The sequence below is a fragment of the Loxodonta africana genome, chromosome X (assembly GCF_030014295.1).
Source record: "Loxodonta africana isolate mLoxAfr1 chromosome X, mLoxAfr1.hap2, whole genome shotgun sequence".
In the NCBI taxonomy this organism is placed as follows: Eukaryota; Metazoa; Chordata; class Mammalia; order Proboscidea; family Elephantidae; genus Loxodonta; species Loxodonta africana.
The window spans coordinates 276,713-294,511 of record NC_087369.1 but is presented as its reverse complement, the minus strand read 5'-3'; the positions used below and the strand labels follow the sequence as shown (position 1 = coordinate 294,511).

At 58.6% G+C, this 17,799-nt stretch overlaps 1 protein-coding gene across 1 annotated transcript in view; it reads left to right on the top strand.

Annotated features, from left to right (window-relative positions):
• The first annotated feature begins 1,451 nt into the window (after positions 1-1,451).
• LOC100663566 (serine/threonine-protein phosphatase 2A regulatory subunit B'' subunit beta) overlaps positions 1,452-17,799 on the top strand; it is a 55,327-nt gene continuing 38,979 nt past the window's right edge. Inside the window, exon 1 of the mRNA XM_064277857.1 lies at positions 1,452-1,871. Within this exon, the coding sequence (XP_064133927.1) occupies positions 1,527-1,871 (345 nt within the window). The 5' untranslated portion in view covers positions 1,452-1,526. The remainder of the gene's footprint in view (positions 1,872-17,799) is intronic.

Here is a 17,799-nt window from a genome sequence, read left to right as displayed (position 1 = left end):
TTTAAGAGCAAGACAAAGGTGAGGGGGTGCATTTGTGTAGCGAGGGCTATAACGCTCGTCCTTAGGCATCAAGTCAGGAACACTCCGTAAAGTGGAATAGGCTAGTAACTGGGTGAATGGCGATTTAGGTAACTGATGCCATCTGTCTTAAAATATTTATTTACTGCAGTTATCAGTTACAAGAGCCGTTCATTCCCGTGTAAAGTGTGTCTAAAGCAGTCACACCCCCCAACCTATCACTGTGGTGGGGTAAACATTAAGGCAAACAGGGTGCTCCTGAAAAAAACCCTCAGGCAGCTACTTTGATTGCATGGAAAAAGCTGCAAAGGCCTTTCCATTAAGACGGTCTGCAAAGCCCTAACTTGGCCCTGACACCCTCTCGCGGCCCAGCACCCCGACCGCGCTGACTTTGCACGTGGGTGCTCACGTTGCCAGGTTTTACCGACACCTCCAGGGCCGCCGCACTGCGCATGCTCGCTCCCGTCCCCGGCCCCCACCTCCCGGTCCCTCGCATCGCGCATGCTCGCTCTCGACCCCGGCCCCCACCTCCCGGTCCCTCGCACCGCGCATGCTCGCTCTCGTCCCCGGCCCCCACCTCTCGGTCCCTTGCACCGCGCATGCTCGCTCCTGTGTTCGCCGGGGACGCACCGCGCATGCGCATGCCTCCACTGCCCTAATGCCGCCTTGCCGGCGCACCCCGTACCGCTAGGAAGCCAAGGGCAGAAAGAGCTCGGGGACCAGCCAGCACTCCTGTCCCTGCCCATCCCCGCCCGGCCCCACCAAAGCCCCCGGCAATGGCTCGGCCTCGCCCGGAGGGAGCGACCTCGCCGCCATTGAGGGCAAGGGATGTGCGTGCCGGCGTGCGGCGACCGGCGCCGCCTGATGACGTCAGCCGGCGTGCTGACGCGCCACGTAAGCGACCTGTTTGGCGGCGAGGCGGGCGCGCCCGGTTTGAAGCTGCCCGGGGCGGGCGCGGGGCTCGTGGGAGCGTCCTGCCGTCGGGTCCCGGTCCCGCGGGTCCGCGCAGCCCCGGGCCCCGGCCGCTCCCTCCTCCCGGGTCCGCGCAGCCCCCCGCCCGGGCCGCCTCCTCCTCCCGGGTCCGCGCAGCCCCCCGCCCGGGCCGCCTCCTCCTCCCGGGTCCGCGGAGCCCCCCGCCCGGGCCCCGCCGCTCCCTCCTCCCGGGTCCGCGCAGCCCCGGGCCCCGGCCGCCTCCTCCTCCCGGGTCCGCGCAGCCCCCCGCCCGGGCCGCCTCCTCCTCCCGGGTCCGCGCAGCCCCCCGCCCGGGCCCCGCCGCTCCCTCCTCCCGGGTCCGCGCAGCCCCCCGCCCGGGCCACCTCCTCCTCCCGGGTCCGCGCAGCCCCCCGCCCGGGCCGCTACCTCTTCCCGGGTCGGCCGCTCCGGGTGTCCCGCGCCCCGAGAGCGCTGTGCGCGGCTGATCCCGCTCAAGCCCGGCCGTGCGCCCCGGAGCCGGGGCGGGTGCAGCAGCAGCCGGGGCTCCCGGGAGGGCGGAGCGGCCCGGCGCCGAGATGCCGCCCGGCAAGGTGCTGCAGCCGGTGCTGAAGATGAAGGTGGACGAGCTGTTCCTGTGCTGGCTGAGCGAGTGCAGCACCCAGGCCATGCTGCGGGACTGTCTGCAGCGCATCCAGGCGCCCGGCTGGGCGGGAAGGGCCGACGGGGACGCGCCCGGGCCGGGGTCGGACCTCCAGACCCGCGTGCCCAGGCCGCCGGCGCCCGCGGGGACCCCCAGCCCGGCGCCCGCGGGGACCCCCAGCCCGGCGCCCGCGCCCCCCGCGCTGCCCCTGGGAGCCGCCTCCAGCTCCAGGAACGGGCCGCCCCTCCGAGGGACGCGTAGGTCCGCAGGGACGAGAGCAGTAAGTTTCTCTTCCTTCTGACTCACGCAGGTAACTCCGGGTCCCCCGTGGACGCGGCTCTGGGGGCGCAAGGCTGACGGGGAGTGTCGGGCCTCAACATGCCTGGGCACCAGCCCATCGGTTCCCCCCTGAAAAGCGCAAAGTGCTGGAAGTGGGACCGTGAGATGATTAAATGAGATATTATGATGCAGTGGAAACTTTATCCTTAGTCGTTCTAGCCCCAAACTGGTCGCACTATTAGGGTCTGTTTATATGTTTCGAGGTTGATTTTTATCATCCACTTCTCAGCAGTTTCTTCTGCTTGGCTTTACTGGTGAAATTAGAGCTTTATCCCTAAATTGTTTACAACAGTTAGAACTGGGTAGCGATATATGATGGATTCCCCGGATGGCGCAAACAGTTAAGCGGAAATGTTGGTTCGAATCCTCCCAGAGGCGCCATGTGATGTGTGACGGGCTGGTGACAGGATGGCACTGGTGTGTCAGGAAGGTCAGCTCGGCTGGGGTGTGTGGCCTCATTGATACGGACCGGTTAGGAGGTTCCCAAGCCTGAAGTGGCAAGGCTTGAACTGGGTTGTTGGTGAAGAGCTGGGAAGATGTGGGAAAAAAAGGAGTCTGCAAGAAAGAAAGGGAATCGCTGATCCAGCCAGGGTGGAGGTAAGGGTCCCTGGGTGGTGCTGATCCGGCCAGGGTGGAGGTAAGGGTCCCTGGGTGGTGCTGATGATTAACGAGCTCAACTGCTATTGAAAGGTTGGGGGTTCAAGTCCACCCAGGTGCATCCTGGAAGAAAGTCCTGGCAATCCACTTCCAAAAAATGGTTCACTGAAAACCCTGTGGGGCACAGTTCTGCTCTGACAAGTGGGGTGGCCATGAGTAGGAATCAAATTGATGAGAACTGGTTCGTGGCTCTCCTTTGCAGGTGTCATGAACAGCTACCCAGGGTCAGAGGAGCAGCCTGTGTTAAGGGGAGCAGTCATGATGATCTTGTCTGAGGCTTACAGGTCTCTTTAAAAATGTCTTAGAGTGTTTGGAAGCCCTGGTGGCACAGTGGTTAAGTGCACTTAGCTGCCAACTGGTTCGAACCTACTAGAAGTAGTAGTCTGCTTCCATAAAGATTGCTGTCGTTGTTGTTGTTAGGTGCCGTCGAGTCGGTTCCGACTCATAGCGACCCTGTGCACAACAGAACGAAACACTGCCCAGTCCTGCGCCATCCTCACAATCGTCGTTATGCTTGAGCTCATTGTTGCCGCCGCGGTGTCAGACCATCTGGTTGAGGCTCTTCCTCTTTTTCCCTGACCCTGTACTTTACCAAGAATGATGTCCTTCTCCAGGGACTGATCCCTCCTAATAACACATTCAAAGTACGTGAAACATAATTTCACCATCCTTGCTTCTAAGGAGCATTCTGGCCGCACTTCTTCCAAGACAGATCTGTTTGTTCTTTTGGCAGTCCATGGTATATTCAATATTCTTCGCCAACAGCACAATTCAAAGGCGTCAGTTCTTCTTTGGTCTTCCTTATTCATTGTCCAGCTTTCACATGCATATGATGCGACTGAAAATACCATGGCTTGGGTCAGAGGCACCTTAGTTTTCAGGGTGACATCTTTGCTCTTCAACACTTTAAAGAGGTCCTTTGCAGCAGATTTGCCCAGTACAACGTGTCTTTTGATTTCTTGACTGCTGCTTCCATGGCTGTTGACTGTGGATCCAAGTAAAATGAAATCCTTGACAACTTCACTCTTTTCTCCATTTATCATGATGTTGCTCATTGGTCCAGTTGTGAGGATTTCTGTTTTCTTTATGTTGAGGTGAAGTCCATACTGAAGGCTGTGGTCTTTGATCTTCATTAGTAAGTGCTTCAAGGCCTCTTCACTTTCAGCAAGCAAGGTTGTGTCATCTGCATAACGCAGGTTGTTAATGAGTCTTCCTCCAATCCTGATGCCCTGTTCTGCTTCATGTAGTCCAGCTTTTCAGATTATTTGCTCAGCATACGGATTGAATAGGTATGGTGAAAGGAAACAACCCTGATGCACACCTTTCCTGACTTTAAACCAATCAGTATCCCGTTGTTCTGTCTGAACAACTGCCTCTTTATCTATGTAAAGGTTCGGAAACCCTGTGGCGCAGTTCTTCTGTGTCCTGTAGGGTCACTGTGACTCAGAATCAGCTCGATGGCAGTGGGTTTGGATTGGGTCAGTGAAGTTTCAAGAAGCAAATAAACAGCTTTTTTGTTGGGATGAAAATAACAGGAGTTCATCCCTGTACTCGCGTTAAATGGAACGTGTGAGGCACTGTTAAAAAGAGAAAGATGTGTTCTGTGCTCCCGACTCCCTCCACAGGGGAGAGGCAATGCTAGGTGGTGTTTGCACTTTGAGAATCTAGGAAAGAACTCAGGGCCAGAGAAGGAGGTTTTCATCCATAAAAGAACCTTTCCTGCTGTGCCCAGACATATCCAGCATTGTGTATAGATGAGCCCTCATCCCAGGTCCACCGAATTCCCCAGGGACAGTAAAAGGAAGGCACGTCCGTAGTGAACATGTCACGTGGCAACGTCCAAAACAAAACACAGGTCACGTCGGAGCTGTCATCTGATATGTACCTCCAACAAGACATAAGAGATGGGCTGCTGTGCGTTTCAAGAAACGTCACCTGAAAGGGCACCTGTAATTTCCTGTTCTCGTCCATGTGAATTAGACAATGTCCAGCAGTTATCAGATTCTTCAAGCACTTGGTGATTTACGAGGGAGACTAGGACCTGATTGGCTGTTCCCTTGTGTACTTACCTATCAACCCAGATGACAACTGGAGGAAAAAGAGGGAGGTTCAGACCGTGAACACGTTAATGCCTCCTCTTTCCTTGTGACTCCTGTCTAAGGGACTCAGCTGTGGGTTCACGTAGCGTCTTGTTCTTTGGGTGGAGTCGGATCTTCTTCTGTGTCTTAGCTGGGTGCCGTCAAGTAGGTTCCAACTCAGAGCAACCCCACGTACAACACAAAGAAACCCTGCCCAGTCCCGTGCCATCCTCACAATCGTTGCTACTATGTTTGAGTCCATTGTTGCAGCCACTGTATCAGTCCATCTCGTTGCGGGTCTTCGTCTTTTACGCTGACCTTACCAAATGTGATGTCCTTCTCCACGGACTGGTCCCTCCTGATAACATGTCCAAAATACATGAGACAAAGTCTAACCATCCTCGCCTGTAAGGAACATTCTGTCTATGCTTCTTACAAGACAGATTTGTTCATTCTTCTGGCAGTCCACGGTTTACGCGATATTCTTCACCAACGCCATAATTCAACTACATCAGAGTTCTTCAGTCTTCTTATTCATTGTCCGAATTTCGCATGCATGTGAGGCGATTGAAAGTCATGGCTTGGGTCAGGTGCACCTTAGTTCTCAAAGTGACATCTTTGCTTTTTTTTTTTTTAACATTTTAAAGAGGTCCTTTGCAGCAGGTTTGCGCGGTACATGCGTAAAGGAGAAAAATGGAGCGTGATTTTAATGCCTCTGGGTGGATTTGAGCCTCCAGCCTCCTGTTAGCAGCTGAGTGCATTACCTACTGGGCACCACAGGGACTTAGCTTTCATTTCTAGAACTTCACATAAACGGAGTTATACACCTTCTTTAATTCGACCAAGTGTGCCGGGGATTTGGCTGCGTGGACACATGTGTCCGTGGTGGTTGTGCCGTCGAGTTGATTCTGACTCATAGGGACCCTGTACGACAGAGTAGAACTGCCCCAGAGGGTTTTCTGGGAAGCAGACTGCCTCATCTTTCTTTCTCTGGAGGAGCGGCTGGTGGGTTCCAAGTGCTGACTTTTTGCTTAGCAGCCGAGCACTTAACCGTTGCACCATGAGGGCTCCTTGCATGTGTCCGTAGTCAGCACCTTTTGACTGCAGAGTCCGATTCCATGTGTGGATGTACACAGTTTATCGGCTCAAATATTAGCGAGCGTTTGGATTGTTTGCAGCCTTTGTTTGCTATGAACAGAGCTGCTGTGGACGTTTGTGTGTGGGTGTTGGTGGACTTCGCCGCTGTGTGGTAGGATGTTTGTAAAGGGCCTGCGCACGCATCCTTCCCCCCTGCCCCCCAGCGGTGTGTCACAGCCTCTCTCCTCCACGTCCCCGATGACTGGCAGCTTCTTAGTCTCCTGACTTCGGGCCTTTCTGGTGAGTTGCAGCTCCCAGTTTGGGTTTGCAGCTCCCTGGTGTCTGCAGGTGGCTGTTGGCCCTCCGGGGCCCCCCCGTGAAGCCTCTGCTCACGCCTTCGGCTGTTGTATAAGTTGGGTTGTTCACGCTGTTACTACTTTTTATGTGAACACAAGTCCTTCCTGAGAAGTGTGTTGTGGACAAGTTTTCTCCCACCCTGTGGCTGTTTTGTTTCCCTAACAGTGTATTTCGAGGAGGAAATGTTAACTTTTCCCTTTTTTTTTGGTTCATTTCTTTTGTGATTCTTACTTTTTGGGTCCTATGAAAATTTTGCCTGTCTCAGATCACCCTGGGTGTGTGTGACGGAGCCCAGGTCCCTGCAAGACACTCTTGTGATGTGTGTGTGTGGTGACGGGGCCCAGGTCCCTGCAGGACACTCCTGTATGTGTGTGTGTGGTGACGGGGCCCAGGTGCCTGCAGGACACTCCTGTATGTGTGTGTTTGGTGACGGGGCCCAGCTGCCTGCAGGACACTCCTGTATGTGTGTGTGTGTGGTGACGGGGCCCAGGTCCCTGCAGGACACTCCTGTATGTGTGTGTGGTGACGGGGCCCAGGTCCCTGCAGGACACTCCTGTATGTGTGTGTGTGGTGACGGGGCCCAGGTCCCTGCAGGACACTCCTGTATGTGTGTGTGTATGTGTGTGGTGACGGGGCCAGGACCCTGCAGGACGCTCCTGTATGTGTGTGTGTGTGTGTGTGTGTGTGGTGACGCGGCCAGGACCCTGCAGGACGCTCCTGTATGTGTGTGTATGTGTGTGGTGACGGGGCCCAGGTCCCTGCAGGACACTTCTGTATGTGTGTGTGTGGTGACGGGGCCCAGGTGCCTGCAGGACACTTCTGTATGTGTGTGTGTGTGTGGTGACGGGGCCCAGGTGCCTGCGGGGCACTTCTGTATGTGTGTGTGTGGTGACGGGGCCCAGGTGCCTGCAGGACGCTTCTGTATGTGTGTGTGTGTGTGTGGTGACGGGGCCCAGGTGCCTGCAGGACGCTTCTGTATGTGTGTGTGTGTGTGTGGTGACGGGGCCCAGGTGCCTGCAGGGCACTTCTGTATGTGTGTGTGTGGTGACGGGGCCATGTCCCTGCAGGACACTTCTGTATGTGTGTATGTGTGGTGACGGGGCCATGTCCCTGCAGGACACTTCTGTATGTGTGTGTGTGTGGTGACGGGGCCCAGGTGCCTGCAGGGCACTTCTGTATGTGTGTGTGTGGTGACGGGGCCATGTCCCTGCAGGACACTTCTGTATGTGTGTGTGTGGTGACGGGGCCATGTCCCTGCAGGACACGTCTGTATGTGTGTGTGTGTGGTGACGGGGCCCAGGTGCCTGCAGGACGCTTCTGTATGTGTGTGTGTGGTGACGGGGCCCAGGTGCCTGCAGGGCACTTCTGTATGTGTGTGTGTGGTGACGGGGCCCAGGTGCCTGCAGGACGCTTCTGTGTGTGTGTGTGTGTGTGGTGATGGGGCCCAGGTGCCTGCAGGGCACTTCTGTATGTGTGTGTGTGGTGACGGGGCCATGTCCCTGCAGGACACTTCTGTATGTGTGTGTGTGGTGACGGGGCCATGTCCCTGCAGGACACTCCTGTATGTGTGTGTGTGGTGACGGGCCCAGGTGCCTGCAGGACGCTTCTGTATGTGTGTGTGTGGTGACGGGGCCCAGGTGCCTGCAGGGCACTTCTGTATGTGTGTGTGTGGTGACGGGGCCCAGGTGCCTGCAGGACGCTTCTGTGTGTGTGTGTGTGTGTGGTGATGGGGCCCAGGTGCCTGCAGGGCACTTCTGTATGTGTGTGTGTGTGGTGACGGGGCCCAGGTGCCTGCAGGGCACTTCTGTATGTGTGTGTGTGGTGACGGGGCCCAGGTGCCTGCAGGGCACTTCTGTATGTGTGTGTGTGGTGACGGGGCCCAGGTGCCTGCAGGGCACTTCTGTATGTGTGTGTGTGGTGACGGGGCCCAGGTGCCTGCAGGACGCTTCTGTATGTGTGTGTGTGTGTGTGTGGTGACGGGGCCCAGGTGCCTGCAGGGCACTTCTGTATGTGTGTGTGTGTGGTGACGGGGCCCAGGTGCCTGCAGGACGCTTCTGTATGTGTGTGTGTGTGTGTGGTGACGGGGCCCAGGTGCCTGCAGGGCACTTCTGTATGTGTGTGTGTGGTGACGGGGCCCAGGTGCCTGCAGGGCACTTCTGTGTGTGTGTGTGTGGTGACGGGGCCATGTCCCTGCAGGACGCTCCTGTATGTGTGTGTGTGGTGACGGGGCCCAGGTCCCTGCAGGACTCTCCTGTATGTGCGTGTGTGGTGACGGGGCCAGGTCCCTGCAGGACGCTCCTGTGTGTGTGTGTGTGGTGACGGGGCCCAGGTGCCTGCAGGGCACTTCTGTATGTGTGTGTGTGGTGACGGGGCCATGTCCCTGCAGGACACTTCTGTATGTGTGTGTGTGTGGTGACGGGGCCCAGGTGCCTGCAGGGCACTTCTGTATGTGTGTGTGTGTGGTGACGGGGCCATGTCCCTGCAGGACACTTCTGTATGTGTGTGTGTGTGGTGACGGGGCCCAGGTCCCTGCAGGACACTCCTGTATGTGTGTGTGTGGTGACGGGGCCATGTCCCTGCAGGACACTTCTGTGTGTGTGTGTGTGGTGACGTGGCCCAGGTGCCTGCAGGGCGCTTCTGTATGTGTGTGTGTGTGGTGACGGGGCCATGTCCCTGCAGGACGCTTCTGTATGTGTGTGTGTGGTGACGGGGCCCAGGTGCCTGCAGGACGCTTCTGTATGTGTGTGTGTGTGTGTGTGTGGTGACGGGGCCCAGGTGCCTGCAGGGCACTTCTGTATGTGTGTGTGTGTGGTGACGGGGCCCAGGTGCCTGCAGGGCACTTCTGTATGTGTGTGTGTGGTGACGGGGCCCAGGTGCCTGCAGGACGCTTCTGTGTGTGTGTGTGTGTGTGTGTGGTGACGGGGCCCAGGTGCCTGCAGGGCACTTCTGTATGTGTGTGTGTGGTGACGGGGCCCAGGTGCCTGCAGGGCACTTCTGTATGTGTGTGTGTGTGGTGACGGGGCCCAGGTGCCTGCAGGGCGCTTCTGTATGTGTGTGTGTGGTGACGGGGCCATGTCCCTGCAGGATACTTCTGTATGTGTGTGTGTGTGGTGACGGGGCCATGTCCCTGCAGGACACTTCTGTGTGTGTGTGTGTGGTGACGGGGCCCAGGTGCCTGCAGGGCACTTCTGTATGTGTGTGTGTGGTGACGGGGCCCAGGTGCCTGCAGGGCACTTCTGTATGTGTGTGTGTGGTGACAGGGCCATGTCCCTGCAGGACACTTCTGTATGTGTGTGTGTGTGTGGTGACGGGGCCCAGGTGCCTGCAGGGCACTTCTGTATGTGTGTGTGTGGTGACGGGGCCCAGGTGCCTGCAGGACGCTTCTGTATGTGTGTGTGTGTGTGGTGACGGGGCCCAGGTGCCTGCAGGGCGCTTCTGTATGTGTGTGTGTGGTGACGGGGCCATGTCCCTGCAGGACGCTCCTGTATGTGTGTGTGTGGTGACGGGGCCCAGGTCCCTGCAGGACTCTCCTGTATGTGCGTGTGTGGTGACGGGGCCAGGTCCCTGCAGGACTCTCCTGTGTGTGTGTGTGTGGTGACGGGGCCATGTCCCTGCAGGACGCTCCTGTATGTGTGTGTGTGGTGACAGGGCCCAGGTCCCTGCAGGACTCTCCTGTATGTGTGTGTGTGGTGACGGGGCCAGGTCCCTGCAGGACGCTCCTGTGTGTGTGTGTGTGGTGACGGGGCCAGGTCCCTGCAGGACGCTCCTGTGTGTGTGTGTGTGGTGACGGGGCCCAGGTCCCTGCGGGATGCTCCTGTATGTGTGTGTGTGTGTGGTGACGGGCCATGTCCCTGCAGGATGCTCTTGTATGTATGTGTGTGGTGACGGGGCCCAGGTCCCTGCAGGACGCTCCTGTGTGTGTGTGTGTGGTGACGGGGCCATGTCCCTGCAGGACACTTCTGTATGTGTGTGTGTGTGTGGTGACGGGGCCCAGGTGCCTGCAGGGCACTTCTGTATGTGTGTGTGTGTGGTGACGAGGCCATGTCCCTGCAGGACACTTCTGTATGTGTGTGTGTGTGTGGTGACGGGGCCCAGGTGCCTGCAGGGCACTTCTGTATGTGTGTGTGTGGTGACAGGGCCATGTCCCTGCAGGACGCTCCTGTATGTGTGTGTGTGGTGACGGGGCCATGTCCCTGCAGGACACTTCTGTGTGTGTGTGTGGTGACGGGGCCCAGGTGCCTGCAGGGCACTTCTGTATGTGTGTGTGTGTGGTGACGGGGCCATGTCCCTGCAGGACACTTCTGTATGTGTGTGTGTGTGGTGACGGGGCCCAGGTGCCTGCAGGGCACTTCTGTATGTGTGTGTGTGGTGACGGGGCCATGTCCCTGCAGGACACTTCTGTATGTGTGTGTGTGGGGTGACGGGGCCATGTCCCTGCAGGACACTTCTGTATGTGTGTGTGTGTGGTGACGGGGCCCAGGTGCCTGCAGGGCACTTCTGTATGTGTGTGTGTGGTGACGGGGCCATGTCCCTGCAGGGCACTTCTGTATGTGTGTGTGTGTGGTGACGGGGCCATGTCCCTGCAGGACACTTCTGTATGTGTGGTGTGTGGTGACAGGGCCCAGGTGCCTGCAGGGCACTTCTGTATGTGTGTGTGTGGTGACGGGGCCATGTCCCTGCAGGACGCTCCTGTATGTGTGTGTGTGGTGACGGGGCCCATGTCCCTGCAGGACTCTCCTGTATGTGTGTGTGTGGTGACGGGGCCATGTCCCTGCAGGACACTTCTGTGTGTGTGTGTGTGGTGACGGGGCCCAGGTGCCTGCAGGGCACTTCTGTATGTGTGTGTGTGTGGTGATGGGGCCATGTCCCTGCAGGACACTTCTGTATGTGTGTGTGTGTGGTGACGGGGCCCAGGTGCCTGCAGGGCACTTCTGTATGTGTGTGTGTGTGGTGACGGGGCCATGTCCCTGCAGGACACTTCTGTATGTGTGTGTGTGTGGTGACGGGGCCCAGGTGCCTGCAGGGCACTTCTGTATGTGTGTGTGTGGTGACGGGGCCATGTCCCTGCAGGACGCTCCTGTATGTGTGTGTGTGGTGACGGGGCCCAGGTCCCTGCAGGACGCTCCTGTATGTGTGTGTGTGGTGACGGGGCCATGTCCCTGCAGGACACTTCTGTGTGTGTGTGTGGTGACGGGGCCCAGGTGCCTGCAGGGCACTTCTGTATGTGTGTGTGTGTGGTGACGGGGCCATGTCCCTGCAGGACACTTCTGTATGTGTGTGTGTGTGGTGACGGGGCCCAGGTGCCTGCAGGGCACTTCTGTATGTGTGTGTGTGGTGACGGGGCCATGTCCCTGCAGGGCACTTCTGTATGTGTGTGTGTGTGGTGACGGGGCCATGTCCCTGCAGGACACTTCTGTATGTGTGGTGTGTGGTGACAGGGCCCAGGTGCCTGCAGGGCACTTCTGTATGTGTGTGTGTGGTGACGGGGCCATGTCCCTGCAGGACGCTCCTGTATGTGTGTGTGTGGTGACGGGGCCCATGTCCCTGCAGGACTCTCCTGTATGTGTGTGTGTGGTGACGGGGCCATGTCCCTGCAGGACACTTCTGTGTGTGTGTGTGTGGTGACGGGGCCCAGGTGCCTGCAGGGCACTTCTGTATGTGTGTGTGTGTGGTGATGGGGCCATGTCCCTGCAGGACACTTCTGTATGTGTGTGTGTGTGGTGACGGGGCCCAGGTGCCTGCAGGGCACTTCTGTATGTGTGTGTGTGTGGTGACGGGGCCATGTCCCTGCAGGACACTTCTGTATGTGTGTGTGTGTGGTGACGGGGCCCAGGTGCCTGCAGGGCACTTCTGTATGTGTGTGTGTGGTGACGGGGCCATGTCCCTGCAGGACGCTCCTGTATGTGTGTGTGTGGTGACGGGGCCCAGGTCCCTGCAGGACGCTCCTGTATGTGTGTGTGTGGTGACGGGGCCATGTCCCTGCAGGACACTTCTGTGTGTGTGTGTGGTGACGGGGCCCAGGTGCCTGCAGGGCACTTCTGTATGTGTGTGTGTGTGGTGACGGGGCCATGTCCCTGCAGGACACTTCTGTATGTGTGTGTGTGTGTGGTGACGGGGCCCAGGTGCCTGCAGGGCACTTCTGTATGTGTGTGTGTGGTGACGGGGCCCAGGTGCCTGCAGGGCACTTCTGTATGTGTGTGTGTGGTGACGGGGCCCAGGTGCCTGCAGGGCACTTCTGTATGTGTGTGTGTGGTGACGGGACCATGTCCCTGCAGGACGCTCCTGTATGTGTGTGTGTGGTGACGGGGCCCAGGTCCCTGCAGGACTCTCCTGTATGTGCGTGTGTGGTGACGGGGCCAGGTCCCTGCAGGACGCTCCTGTATGTGTGTGTGTGGTGACGGGGCCCAGGTCCCTGCAGGACACTCCTGTATGTGTGTGTGTGTGTGTGGTGACGGGGCCCAGGTCCCTGCGGGACGCTCCTGTGTGTGTGTGTGTGTGTGGTGACGGGGCCTGCCAACTGTGTGTATGCGATGTTGGCCCAAGTCTCTTGGGGACACACCCTTTGATGTTTGTGTGTATGTGTGTGGTGACAGGGGCACTTTAAGGCCAGGCCACGTAAGGGGATTGCTATGTGGACAGCTCCCTCTGGGGGCCTCGAGCAGTTTCAGAGCAGTTTCAGCCCCTCGGGAAGAGAAGAGAGGAGAGGGACTGGGCTTCACTCCACAGGAGAGGGGCTCCAGGGGCTCCGGCTGCACGCGCCTCCCCCCTCTCTCTCTCACACACACGTGCACACACACGGACACACACAAGCACACAGGGCCGCAGGCCTCTCCCTGCTCCCTGCCATGTGCCCGCCTCAGCCTGTGGAATGCGTGCGGCCCAGCGCAGGTCCCCTTGGTGGCTCCCTGGTGGCGGGGGCCACCCCCGGAGCCCGCTGAGGCCGGCGGGCGGCTCAGAATAGCCCACCGCACAGCTGCCGCCCGGCCGCCTGGTCCCATGAAAGCCGACAGCATGCGGCTCAAGGAGCGCTCGCTGCGGCAGGACCCCGACCTGCGCCAGGAGCTGGCCCTGCTGGCCCGAGGCTGCGACTTCGTGCTGCCCTCCCGCTTCAAGAAGCGGCTGAAGGCCTTCCAGCAGGTCCAGGTGCGCCGTCTCTCCGTCTGTCTGTCCTTGGCTGTGTCTGTCCGTCCGCCCTCCCTGTTGTTTCCCGGGAGGGCAAGATCAAAGTGCCTGGGGTTGCGGGGCTCCCGCAAGCCTTCCAGACAGAGCTGGCTGAGATTTAAGACAGGGGCCCTAACAGGGCTCGCATTCTGGGGAAAGTGTTTACATAACTTTATAAGCCGGAAAACTTGCTTTCAAAGAGGGGCCCTCACGTGCGTCCCGTGGCTGCCAGCTCACCTGCCTCAGGGCCGTGTCACCGTGGGGGCATTGTACGTGCTTGTCGCCCGGCAGCCCAGCCCAGCGGAGATTTTCAGTGTGGACAGGACTTTGGATTGTTAGTAACGCCCATCGGGGGACTTCAGGCTTCATAAAGCCCGGAGGGAACCCCGACTGTTACCGCTGTCTGAGCACTTCGCTTTCTTTGCTGCTCAGTGATCCGCTCTTTTAAGGCTTTGTGAGGTCGGGATAGATATCGTACCGCATGGTCACCCGTTTGGAGTGGGCAGTTCTCCGGGTTTAGTGCTAACAGGCTTTTCAAGTTAATCACCTTCCTCATAACGCTGAGTCGTGAGACTGTCTTTGTGTTCGTACGGTGTTTCTCAAATCTGTTTCAGAGTAGGGCGTCCTCTGCAAAGGCCAGGCGTGCCCCGTGGCTCTTGGTGCCGTTTCGCTGTTTCCTAGACTTTAGTGTCTGTAGAGGCCAGAGGGGCCCTTAACCGGCTCCTGATTTGGGTGGGGATGCAGAGGTGGGGGCCAGGAGGCTCCCCTGGGAGTGCTCCGCAGAGATCTTGGCATCTTGTTTAGGCACATCTGCTACGGGGAACTGGTGTCATGTTCTGGCTTAAAAATCAAATTGGGTCAAAGTATGCTACCCTGAAAAAAAGCAAAGAAGCAACTTTCTGCCGATGTTTTCCTTAGAATTTTTTTCTCAGTCACGTCTCAAGTTTTACATCGTTCCGGAATTTTTCTGTCTGGCCTTTGCCTTCCAGATTTTGAAATTTTGCCTGCAAACTGGTAAAGGTATACAATGTGTTCCTTCTTTTTGAGGTTTGTCTCCTTAGAATCATCTTTGAGACCTGAAAATTGAAACGACCACAGGACTGACTTTTCCGAGTAACAGGGAATGAGCATTCCATAATTGTTCCCGGCCAGAGTGTTTCTGAACTTAGGAATCCCTTAGCCCTGGGGCCCTGAGGGCTGGGGGCCTTGGGGAGTGTCTGTGAACTTAGGAATCCCTTAGCCCTGGGGCCCTGAGGGCTGTGGGGCCTTGGGGAGTGTCTGTGAACTTAGGAATCCCTTAGCCCTGGGGCCCCCTGAGGGCTGGGGGCCCTTGGGGAGTGTTTCTGAACTTAGGAATCCCTTAGCCCTGGGGCCCCCTGAGGGCTGGGGGTCCTTGGGGAGTGTCTGTGAACTTAGGAATCCCTTAGCCCTGGGGCTCTGAGGGCTGGGGGCCCTTGGGGAGTGTTTCTGAACTTAGGAATCCCTTAGCCCTGGGGCCCCCTGAGGGCTGGGGGTCCTTGGGGAGTGTCTGTGAACTTAGGAATCCCTTAGCCCTGGGGCCCTGAGGGCTGGGGGGCCTTGGGGAGTGTCTGTGAACTTAGGAACCCCTTAGCCCTGGGGCACTTGAGGGCTGTGGGGCCTTGGGGAGTGTCTGTGGACTTAGGAACCCCTTAGCCCTGGGGCACTTGAGGGCTGTGGGGCCTTGGGGAGTGTCTGTGGACTTAGGAACCCCTTAGACCTGGGGCTCTGAGGGCTGGGGGCCCTTGGGGAGTGTTTCTGAACTTAGGAATCCCTTAGCCCTGGGGCCCCCTGAGGGCTGGGGGTCCTTGGGGAGTGTCTGTGAACTTAGGAATCCCTTAGCCCTGGGGCTCTGAGGGCTGGGGGCCCTTGGGGAGTGTTTCTGAACTTAGGAATCCCTTAGCCCTGCGGCTGCCGAGGGCTGGGGGTCCTTGGGGAGTGTCTGTGAACTTAGGAACCCCTTAGCCCTGGGGCCCTGAAGGCTAGGGGGCCTTGGGGAGTGTTTGTGAACTTAAGAACCCCTTAGCCCTGGGGCCCTGAAGCCTAGGGGGCCTTGGGGAGTGTTTGTGAACTTAGGAACCCCTTAGCCTTGGGGCCCTGAAGGCTAGGGAGCCTTGGGGAGTGTTTGTGGACTTAGGAACCCCTTAGCCCTGGGGCTCTGAGGGCTGTGGGGCCTTGGGGAGTGTTTGTGGACTTAGGAACCCCTTAGCCCTGGGGCCCCCGAGGGCTGGGGGTCCTTGGGGAGTGTTTGTGAACTTAGGAATCCCTTAGCCCTGGGGCCCTGAAGGCTAGGGGGCCTTGGGGAGTGTTTGTGGACTTAGGAACCCCTTAACCCTGGGGCTCTGAGGGCTGTGGGGCCTTGGGGAGTGTCTGTGAACTTAGGAATCCCTTAGCCCTGGGGCCCTGAGGGCTGGGGGGTCCTTGGGGAGTGTCTGTGAACTTAGGAATCCCTTAGTCCTGGGGCCCTGAAGGCTAGGGGGCCTTGGGGAGTGTTTGTGAACTTAGGAACCCCTTAGCCCTGGGGCTCTGAGGGCTGTGGGGCCTTGGGGAGTGTCTGTGAACTTAGGAATCCCTTAGCCCTGGGGCCCTGAGGGCTGGGGGGTCCTTGGGAAGTGTTTGTGAACTTAGGAACCCTTTAGCCCTGGGGCCCTGAGGGCTGTGGGGCCTTGGGGAGTGTCTGTGGACTTAGGAATCCCTTAGCCCTGGGGCCCTGAGGGCTGGGGGGTCCTTGGGGAGTGTTTGTGAACTTAGGAACCCTTTAGCCCTGGGGCTCTGAGGGCTGTGGGGCCTTGGGGAGTGTCTGTGAACTTAGGAATCCCTTAGCCCTGGGGCCCTGAGGGCTGTGGGGCCTTGGGGAGTGTCTGTGAACTTAGGAACCCCTTAGCCCTGGGGCTCTGAGGGCTGGAGGGCCTTGGGGAGTGTTCGTGGACTTAGGAACCCCTTAGTCCTGGGGCCCTGAGGGCTGTGGGGCCTTGGGGAGTATCTGTGAACTTAGGAATCCCTTAGCCCTGGGGCCCTGAGGGCTGGGGGTCCTTGGGAAGTGTTTGTGGACTTAGGAACCCCTTAGCCCTGGGGCCCTGAGGGCTTGGGGGCCTTGGGGAGTGTTTGTGCACTTAGGAATCCCTTAGCCCTGGGGCTCTGAGGGCTGGGGGGCCTTGGGGAGTGTCTGTGAACTTAGGAACCCCTTAGCCCTGGGGCCCTGAGGGCTGGGGGGCCTTGGGGAGTGTTTGTGGACTTAGGAACCCCTTAGCCCTGGGGCCCTGAGGGCTTGGGGGCCTTGGGGAGTGTTTGTTAACTTAGGAATCCCTTAGCCCTGGGGCCCTGAGGGCTGGGGGGCCTTGGGGAGTGTCTTTGAACTTAGGAACCCCTTAGCCCTGGGGCTCTGAGGGCTGGGGGGCCTTGGGGAGTGTCTGTGGACTTAGGAACCCCTTAGCCCTGGGGCTCTGAGGGCTGGGGGGCCTTGGGGAGTGTCTGTGAACTTAGGAACCCCTTAGCCCTGGGGCCCTGAGGGCTGGGGGGCCTTGGGGAGTGTCTGTGAACTTAGGAACCCCTTAGCCCTGGGGCTCTGAGGGCTGGGGGGCCTTGGGGAGTGTCTGTGGACTTAGGAACCCCTTAGCCCTGGGGCTCTGAGGGCTGGGGGGCCTTGGGGAGTGTCTGTGGACTTAGGAACCCCTTAGCCCTGGGGCTCTGAGGGCTGTGGGGCCTTGGGGAGTGTTTGTGGACTTAGGAACCCCTTAGCCCTGGGGCTCTGAGGGCTGGGGGGCCTTGGGGAGTGTCTGTGGACTTAGGAACCCCTTAGCCCTGGGGCCCTGAGGGCTGCCGGGGCCTTCCTCATGGGGGTCTGTGGAGCCTTCTCATTAGAGGTTCTCAGCGGGGAGGCAGAACCCATCCTGGAAGCCTGCGTTGTTTTAGAAAGACTATTTTGCAAAAGCCAGCTTTTTTTGATACACAAATTTTATGAATTCCTCTCTCAGTAAATTGTTTCATTTTGAGGAAAGTCCGTCCCTGCGCTTTTCAGGAATGAGAGCGTGTGCTGTGTGAAGTCAGTGTTCTCTAGTAGGGAGGATTGTAGGTTCTTCTGGGGGGATGGGCATTGGAGCCCTGGTGGCGCGGTGGTTAAGAGCTCGGCTGCTAACCAGAAGTTCGACGGTTCGAATCCACCTGCCGCTCCTGGGAAACCCTACGGGGCAGTTCTACTCTGACGTACAGGGTTGCTATGAGCTGGAATCCACTCCACGGCAATGGGTCTGGGTGTTTTTTTTGGGGGGGGGAGTGTTGGGGTAATTCTCCCTGCTGCTGTCAGTGGGGTCTCTGAGTGGGTGTGTGGGGCGCTGGGACCCACGGGGCAATGGGACTGTAGTGTCATCTTGGAGGTGCCATTGGGAGTATCAGGCTCCCTCCATGGAGGTGTGCTGTCCCTGCCTTTAGGGCTGCGGGACCCCCCCGACCGACGCTCCTGTCTCGGCCCCAACAGCCTCGGCTTGTGTTCTGGAGAACCCCGAGGCTCCCGGCCGCTGGGGC